Below are 9,842 nucleotides of genomic sequence, written 5' to 3'. Positions count from 1 at the left end.
CAAGCACATTTTGTTCAGCTCAATGGACAGTCCACGTGGAAATGAGGTCGTCCGTGAGCTTGTATGAAAGTTGTTTTAGGGGGCGGGGGCAGGGGCAGGGGCGGAGGAGAGAAGGAGGAGAGTCCTGTATTAATGAAAGATCATCACAGCAACATGGGCTGTTTAAGGACAAACCCAGATGCAGTGAGAAGGAAGAGCTCATGACATCAACAGCAGCACAAAGAGCCAAAGACGACATGAAAGAGACAAGGATGAAGAAGGAAGAGAAAAAGGCAGAATGAATGCAATGATGTTGAAAGTGTACAGGATATGTAAGGCCTGTCAGATCTGTAGAGGAAAAGGGAAACAGCATAGAAAAAGTAAAAAGAAAAGAACAAAAAGAAAGATATCAACAGGGAAGCAGAGTGTACTCCAAACAGGATTGCAATAGTGGATTGGATTGCAGGGGCAAGTTGAGGATGTGGCTAGAGAGAAAAAGACACAAGGAGGCTGTAAAGACTGCACTGAACTTGCTGAAGCACAGCATAACGACAATGTTCAAGAGTATGGATAGCACTTTCTATTAATATGGTACACTCTGGAGTACATTTATTGATTTTTAAGCACAAAAAGGCACAAATTTAGATGTACAAATAAAGATTTTTTTTTTTTTATATATCTCTTAGATACACTAGATAATCTAATATTAGCTAGTTTCTAACAATTAAAATCATATAATAAAATAATTTTGACAATTTGTTGAATAGATATTCAGTTATTTTTATCTAATTATTATTCCATAAATTATTAACTAATTTTAAATAACCAAAACTGTAACTCTGCATACAACCCTATTATCCACATGATTTTTCCTATTACAAAAAAAAAAATATATATATATATATCTTTTTTTTTTTCATAAGAATGACATCCATGATTACGATCATGCTGATAATCTCATTTCATTTTCTCTGGGTTACACAACTGGTAGTGTTGACTGCTTTTGTTCAAACTGTATTTGTTAAGCTCAACCTTCAATAGTGTTAAAGGAAAAATTGAAATCGCAACATATGACCCCTTTAAAATGATCAAACAATTATTTATTTGCTAGTTTATGTAAAAAATAGGTTACTCAATTACTACAAACTACCAATTTGGTCACAAAATAGCTAGCTCTACTAACACCTACTAAACTGGCAACCAATTCTGGCACTTTTTCTTTTTACATTTTTTTATATTTAGAGCTAGGGGAAAAACTGCACAAATCAGCAACACAAACCAATAGGCATGTCAATTTGTTATAGAACTGCAAGGTTAAAAATATCCTTTCACTAATAACTTGCAGAAAAAGAAAAAACATTTGTGAAGATTTTTTTAAACATGCATATGTTCCATTGTCTAAATTATTAAACAGATTTAATATTGGCAATGGTGTTTCTTCAATCAAGAAGATTAAAAAAGGAAACACAGGCTTGTTTTGTCAGTGGAACGTGATTAAATCTTTTTATCAATTCTCAGCCTCTCCTTTTGTCCTCATGCCCAGTGAGTATGGTTATGGTTATGACTACAACATTATGGAACTGTTTGCATTTCTGAGGGAAGTGTAAAGCCCTGGAATGAGTTACCATGGCTAGAAAACAGACTCGCCAAACAGCAGACAAGTTTACAGCAGAAGCTCGGTTTCAAAACTTAGTGAGCGGCCTAGCTGTCTACTGCCTTTTCACAAAGCTTGCATATAGCTTGTAAGAGTGCTGAGTCACACTCTTCAGCCTTCTTGGTGGAATTCATTAATGTGTGCAAACATGTCCGTCTCTATTTTACTTTCTCACAGACACAGATGCGCTTCATGGGGTAACTGGTTCTGAAGAGGGCACAAGAGAGGCATAAAAGAAAGGAACAAGCAATAAGAGAGAGACAAAGCTTGACAGGTGTGTCCAACAGGATAGAGATTTGACATGCATCCCACACATCTGCACTGGCTCTCTCTTCACTCTCTTGGCAATGGCTCTAGGGAATTAGTGATGCCTCAGGTAACCTGGAAACCGCAATACACACCCTACACACTCAGCATGGGCTGTATGCCTGCTGACAATGAGCTTTACATAGTGGGTTGGTGAATGAGCTTTCTTTTATTGGGAGTGTTTGACTAACAGTGAATTCTTTCTTCACAAAAAAAATATATAAACTTTCTAACCCTAAATTTTTGAACCGTAGAGTATTACTTTACAGCAGTATAAACAAACAGACCCCCCCCCCCTTCATCTTATTTAGGAAATATGACATCATAAAGCATTCAAAGGGTGGCATTGTGCTGTTTGCTCTATGATGACACTATGATGAGTCCACTTAAAACAATGACATCATACACCCATCTGTCTCGCACAATGACAAGTGTGATTCACATCTGGCACGGTTCCAAACGTTAATCAAATGCAGCCACTGCAGATTGGTTCTTTTAATGGAAAACTCTATCTTTGAACTGGGAGTTCTCTGGAACGATTCCCATGTAACTTAAGGTGACGTTGAGTGAACTCTATGAGATGAGCCAGTAATGATCTTTGAGAATATCACTCAAAATGACTTCATTTGCTGCTCATTTGGTCTTTATCCCTCTCCTCAATGAAGCAATGTAATAAAAGGAAAATATAAGAGTACATAAATGTGTGATGTAACAGTATGTTAGTGGGTGCTGTAAAAGTATCAGTCACATGTCTAGTATGACCATGGACAGTCAGTTCCCTTCTATAGAGAGCTGCTCAAGAAGCAATATAAAAAAATATAAGAGTACATAAATGTGTGATGTAACAGTATGTCAGTGGGTGTTGTAAAAGTATCAGTCACATGTCTAATTTGAGCATGGACAGTCAGTTCCCTTCTACAGAGAGCTGCTCAATTTAAGACATGTCACATGGGCATACCTGACTAAAAACAGCAATAGATTACTGACTACAAATAAGACTGAAGTCAAACCTTTCATAACTCTTTGCTACCTATAATTAGAGGAGAGATAGATAGATGGTACACAGACACAGCCAAATGTACAGATACTCTTCAAAAACAAGGATTTATCCAAGTGAACTGCCAGGCCACATGTTGAAAACACATACACGCATGGTGACAGACTGATCTCAGCAAGGAAGTGGGGATGGAAGAGAATCAGAGCCAGAAATGGAGCTCAGTGAATGGGTAGAGGGCAAAAGAGAGAGAAGAGAGGAAGAACTGAGATTGAAAAAGAGGAAGTGATAGGTTTGAATAAAATCAACACAGACAGATACAGACTAGGATGGCCAAATAGCCCAGACTCAGATTGACATTTTTCAGCCAGAAATAAAATAACAAGCTGTATCAATTCAAGATATTAAAAATGTTAAACCAACTTAATGCAAAAGCATTTAATGAAAAATCTAAACATATAATCAGAAGTTCTAGGTCAGAATAAAGACTCAAAATACAACAGTGGAAGATATTAAATGAAATGAAAATGAAGTGTGTGTGGTACCTGACATGGTAAGGTCGAGTCTGTGTAAGAGAGAGCGTTTGGCAGACTCCATATCAGGACTGGGGTTATCCAGAGCCTGTCTGCACCACACAATGGGACTCAAGGCTTTCTGCAGAGGACTGTTCAATTTTGCCTCGTACAACCTGCAGAAACACAAGCCAGATGTCAGTCACAAGAAATAAACATGCTCTCATTATATATCTGTCACACAAGCATTTAATCAAGAAACATGCTGAGTGAAATTTTGAAATGCCTTGATTAACAGAGGTTTTTTCAGCAAAAGCATGCTTTCCCTTTAAATAAAAAATGGTTTACAGGCAAATGAAACGACCCATGAAAAGTTTCTGTAATCCTTAAGGTAAGGTATAAACTGTACTCTGTAATATTGTGCAGGCAGCTTTGCTTAGTCACTGAGACCTGAATTAATAGGACCACATGAAAGCCTGGTGCAGAACTGTTCAGGTCAGCTGATCAGAAGCTTATTTACTACAGGCTAAATACGGGCCATTTGAGAACAGATCATCTCATAGTATGACAGCTGTAGTGGAGAACATTTATTAATATAGAGGGTGATATTGTCAGTTAGCTTAAAAAAAGTAAATCAATTTCGGTTTATTTTGATAAATTTTTAGTTTTTTGTTTGTTTTAGTATCAATATCTGGCAACATTGCATTGCCGGCACTTAAACTGAAAGCAATCAAAAAAGCCCATGGACAGGTTTTGCTGACAGGATACGACATTCGGTAAGGGAAACGCAAAAATTATCAAGATATTATCTGTCATAAAAGTTATCAACGCTGTCAAAAACCGTAGCATTTACCACTAGTACACACAGATCTGTAGAACAAGTAGGTTACAAAAATAATCATCCCTCCAAAACAGAGAAAACATCTTTCACAAACATCTACAAGTCTGTCTCCTTTAAAGTGTTTATAGTGTATATAATGAGTTGTATTTGTAGGGGTTATTATAACACAATTCTTTAACACCAACCCCCATCAATATTATTGCAATGTAAAATAACTGTTTTCCAATGCATAAACACATTTCATTACACCAAATACACAAAATAATGTTATTTTTAGCAACATCATATGACCCCTTTAATATTTTTGTGGAAACCATTATACATTTTAAGGATGCTTTGATGAATCTAAAATTCAAAAGAACAGAATTTATTATTTGATTTTTTTTTTTTTGTAAAAATGTAAAAGTCTTTTACTTTGATCAATATAATGTATCCTTGCCGAATAAAAGTATTAATTTCTTGTTTTTTTTTAATGCTTAACATTTAAAAAAAGACCCCAAACGTTTGAATGGTAGTATAAGAATATTGCATAGAGTCAAACTTTGGCACTACACATCCTGGACCACATCACTCAAGTCAATGACTGATTTAATGCTGACACAAACCATTTCGATCAGTCAGACTGGAGTTTAGTTATGGCACAGAACCAGACGGATTTATTTATCAGGACTGATGGCAATGTAGGATTGCAGTGTTGGTGGCAGAATCTGGCACTTAGAATAATTTCTCCTAGTAAGCCTTTCTCCTGCAATATGACAGAAACTGAGATGATCTCCTGGTATAAATGCATTATTCACATCACAAAAGCACAGATCTGACTTTGAGAGCTGTGCTCTGGTGGCTGCTACATTGATTCAATACAATTATAAACTCAAATAAACTAAAAATTATTTTATCTCATCCTTAAATCATCATGACTAAGAATATTAAATCATTTACGTATCCTTGCTGTAATAATTTCTGACATGTTTGGTTTGACAAGTACACTTTCTGTCCTACCAACTATTTGTAGTGGTAAACAGGTGTTAAGCTCACTGATCTGCTGGGCTCCAGCTGTTGAAGGGATTTCCCAGCATTTTGCTGCCACTGAAAGATAGTCAGCCAAACAAGATCGAGGGTCCAGATTACAGCATTCTGAGTCTGTGTAAATTGACCTAAACCACAGAATCTCACAGACACTGATTAAAGCAAACACAAATAATGGATTACACAGACATTAATCCACACAAGATCAAAAACTGTTAAGATGAAGCTGTCTGTGACTTGAGGCAATCAGAAGGCAACAGGATAACATTCATCTACACAAGCACTTTTTTGAAAGAGAAATACTTTAAGGATGCATTAAATTGATCAAAAGTGAGAGTAAAACCTTTAATGTTACAAAAGATTTCAAATAAGTGCTCATTATTTTTACACTCCAGTCGTACATATCAGAACGGAGGCACACCAACAGGTGACATGCTCATTCTGCCAATAGTGTACATTTAGCTGGCACTTATTCTTCCCAACAGTGGTTTTGGACTTTAAACAGACACCTATCAGCCTGACTGGACTGTTTGTCATTGCAGGTTGTTTCATCACTCCAGGAGGAACTGCTTGTTTGAACATTTTATTCTTCCACTGTTACCCACTCTGTTTGGACCAGCAGACCGCACACATGCTGATCCATGCCATCACTCTGGACTGCTGTTTTCAAAATGTTTGGTTTCTTGAGCAAAGTCCAATATAATTTCATCACATTTTTATTGTCATTATTAGAAGCAGTAACTTCAGATTATTGCTTCTCATATGACTGCACATCTTTGCAATGATACTTCTCAGCATTCTATTCATCTCTTGTTTATTTCATAAAAACCTGACTGCACTATTAAAGTTCACGTTATTTGAAACAAATGAGCTAGATACAATGCAGATCATGCAGAAAAGTATGTACATCTGTTGTAACTAATCTGCTCGATCATATTTGAGGCCTTATCTAAAGGACATTCGTATGCAAATACATAATTTGTGTGTGATTCTAATGACATCACTGAAGCATGACACCATGGCTGTCATTCAGCAGATTTATAAAGGTACTGAAACAATATGAAGGGCAGATGAGAAGGACCCACATATCAGAAGCAGTGCGAACTGAATACATGCAGTCAGCAAACTGTTGCTCCTAAATGCTCAGACGTAAGGCACTAATAATCTTAAACAGATGATTTTGTGTTGCTATCAATGCATTGAATAAACTAACCCCAGCCCTTGCTTAGCTAAAGAGACTTGTGTGCATCAACAATGTATCAAGCGCATTCCTCCAAATACGCGTCATTCTCTGTGGCGTCTGCACGCACACAGCTGCACGCACCTGTCAAACACATGAAGGGTGTGTGTGTTGTGTGTGTGTGTGTGTGTGTGTGTGTGTGTGTGTGTGAGTGTGAGAGAGAGAGAGAGAGAGGTTATTCCTCTGATCGAGGTTAACACCTTCGCCTCCCGGCAGGTTACTCACCAGCTGTCTTCCTCTTCGTTCAGGCAATCCATGTCCTCCAAATCGAGAATCTCCACCTCGTCCAGCACCGAAGTGTCTCCGTCTTCGATAAAATCCAGCGAATCGTAATAAGACGCGAGACTCGTGTTCGAGGCGACACAAGAAGCGCTGTCACTGTCATAACCCCCTCCGTAACTGCTGCCGTGATATGACCGTCTGGGGCTCAGCCGGGAGATTTCCAAAACCCCTCCGAAACCCCTCGATTCGCCGAACCCCACGTTGATATCCTCCATGGCAAAAGCAACGATATGTCCGCGCGCCGGTTGTATCCGTTAGGTTTGTTTAACTACCGTCAAAGTCAGCAAGTTCGCGAGCCTCTGTCGCAAGGTCTTTAAAGGGAGCACTGTCAACGCCGCGGCTCGAAAGTTACTAATCTTGTCGTCGTCATCTTCTCCGGGAACTCGTGCACACCGTAAGCTCCGTCGCCATCTTTACTGTCCGCCAGTCGCTCACTGGGAAATCTTGAAGCTCGAAGTGAGACGTCATCACGTGACTCAGCGGGAACGAGCACGTTTTGGGAGCGACCCTTCCCTGGAACCAGGAACGCGCACTTTAACCCTCTCGACACACACTAAAGTAGGCTACTTGTACTCAGTGTTGGGGAGTAACTAGTTACATGTAACGGAATTACGTAATTTAATTACAAAATAAAAGTAATTCTAATCAGTTACAGTTACTGAGAAAAAATATGTAATTAAATTACAGTTACTTATGAAAATGTTAAGGATTACAAAGAGGGTTACATCTGCTTTTTTCACACACACTCCCACATACAGATTTAATTGAGTTCTTTCATAAATTGCAGTGACTGCTCTAAAATACGAAACAACAATGTTTCAGGAGTTTAGAACAAGCTTATTCGATAACTCTTTTATTTCCTATATGGGTTTATGTATAGCTATGCTTCATTTTTTAAAGATTAACTGTTTTTTTCCAAGGCATTGTTAGATTCCAGTGTTTACTGTCATAGATATGTAAATATTTGATTTCAAAAACGGTATCATAGCTAATAAAATATTTATTGTTATGGTTTTAATGTATTTAACCTTAGAATGATCTCAAAGTAAGTCTGATTTTGTGGTGGCTTTTGGGGGATTAAAAAAAGGAGTGAATGGATTTTTATCATTGTAGGGTGGTTGTGTCCACAGACTGTTAAGATACATTTATATGCAAACACCATTTAAAAGTGAATTTTGCATCCAGTGTCTACTGTAAAATTGAAATTTAATCTTAATTCAAGCGATGAAGGATTTCGAAAGTCTGACAGTAATCCGTTGAATACTACTGTAAGGTTAACCCATGTTTGAAAATGATAAACAGTTGAAAACATTAGAAATTTAGAAAAGTAATCAAATGTAATCAGTTACATTACTTTAATAAAGTAATTGAAAAGTTACACTACTATTACATTTTAAGTATGGTAACTTGTAATCTGTAACCTATTACATTTCCAAAGTAACCTTCCCAACACTGCTTGTATTTTAATCATGTACCGGTACTTACGTATTATTGTGGGGATTTTGCACTTTTCCTGGATACTACTGTAACCAACTATTTGTACTAACTTACTAAATTACATTTCTAAGGCAAACGAATTATTTTACTCTTTACAGTTTATTTTGGACATTTACAAAGTATTTTTTGCAGGTTACTATCGATTAAAACATTCCCCATTTAATACATCTTGCGGAGCAAACAAACCAGTCCTCAATTATGCTTCAGGTTAAATTTTAATAGCACTGATGCCAATTTCAGTGTAAACTGTATTTGCACAACAAATATTCATTTGATCTTGTGAAGAGATGCCTCATCAATCACCACAACAGAATGTATGACCCAAAGCTATATTTTGTCGATGTAACTATATTTAAATGTCAAATAAGTGTACAGTTAGCTGCTGGTGAATTCAATTATATACGTATATTTTAGTATGTTTCTTATTTTAATTCACCCCTCAACATCTGTTTGTTTCCTTTGAGGAACCAGGATTCACACAGTCTTGGAAAACCTTGATATCTGACTAAGCCTAATTTTAAAAGTGGGATTTCTAGACCTTTCTAGAAAAGTCATGTAAATTAATAAAGTCTGGCACAAATTTTTAGCTCCTAGAAATGTAATGAATTTATTTTATTTATTTTTTATTTACTGAAACTAGTAGTGTCCATGGACTAAATTAGAAATTAAAACAAAAAATAGGGCTAGGTGGCCTTTGAATATTGTTGTGGGCAATGGGGGGCCTTGGAGTCAAAAAAGAGTGAGGTGAGAGCCACTGCCCTGGAGCCTTAGTCAGAACATTGAGAAAACCGAGACAGGTTGCATTACAAAGTTTTTGCATTAAAATTACTGTATAGAAAATATCTATACAGTATCAAGAGCTCAGGAAAAACCTAAGGAATATGCTTAAGGCCTACTTTTTATTCCACAAAAAAAATATATTTTTACTTTGATTAAGTTGAAAACAGTAGTACCTGAACACACCACATATGGTATAGGCTGAACATCTTTGCATGTTCAAAGTTTGCATCTAATATTTGCATTGGCTGTTTCTGAGATGCATGCTGAAATACTTTAGCTTCATTAGATTTTTGTCTCATTTTTTCAATGAGACACTGAATTTTTTTGTGTTTAATGGCAAAACCAACATGTTTGTAGGAAGAAAACTGACATAAATTAGGATTTAATTTTAGTTAAGAGTCCCAGCGACTGAACTTCAAAAGTTTTTTTTTAAAGTCTTTGTAAAAGAGTTATAAGCCATGAACCAAACCTAGCAGCTATGAGGTGAATCACATTACAAACTTTGATTTGAAGCAAAAATGTAATTGAAAATCAGACAAAGCTACAAGTCTGTGTACTCATTGGTTTAAATGAGGTAAAGAATTACAATCCCCCGAAGCATTACAAATGACAATCAAATTAAAAACAATACAGCATATCTTCTGTTTATTGCAAAAACCATAAGTATTTAGACAATGTAGGGAAACTGAGTCTACAAAAATCACAATACTTCATGGAAGTGGGTAGGCACT

The 9,842-nt window shown here is 36.7% G+C and overlaps 1 protein-coding gene across 1 annotated transcript in view; it reads right to left on the bottom strand.

The window, feature by feature from the left end:
• LOC107718416 (SLAIN motif-containing protein 2-like) overlaps positions 1–7,049 on the bottom strand; it is a 24,531-nt gene extending 17,482 nt beyond the window's left edge. The window contains exons 1-2 of the mRNA XM_016525482.1: positions 6,778–7,049; positions 3,479–3,621 (exon numbers count right to left, since the gene is read on the bottom strand). Coding sequence (XP_016380968.1) covers positions 3,479–3,621; positions 6,778–7,049 — 415 coding nt within the window. The remainder of the gene's footprint in view (positions 1–3,478; positions 3,622–6,777) is intronic.
• Positions 7,050–9,842: the final 2,793 nt, after the last annotated feature.

This window comes from Sinocyclocheilus rhinocerous, unplaced genomic scaffold, assembly GCF_001515625.1.
Source record: "Sinocyclocheilus rhinocerous isolate Xijiao unplaced genomic scaffold, SAMN03320098_v1.1 scaffold453, whole genome shotgun sequence".
NCBI classification, from domain to species: Eukaryota; Metazoa; Chordata; class Actinopteri; order Cypriniformes; family Cyprinidae; genus Sinocyclocheilus; species Sinocyclocheilus rhinocerous.
Note: the sequence above shows the minus strand (reverse complement) of the source record. Positions and strands in the feature narration are given on the sequence as shown.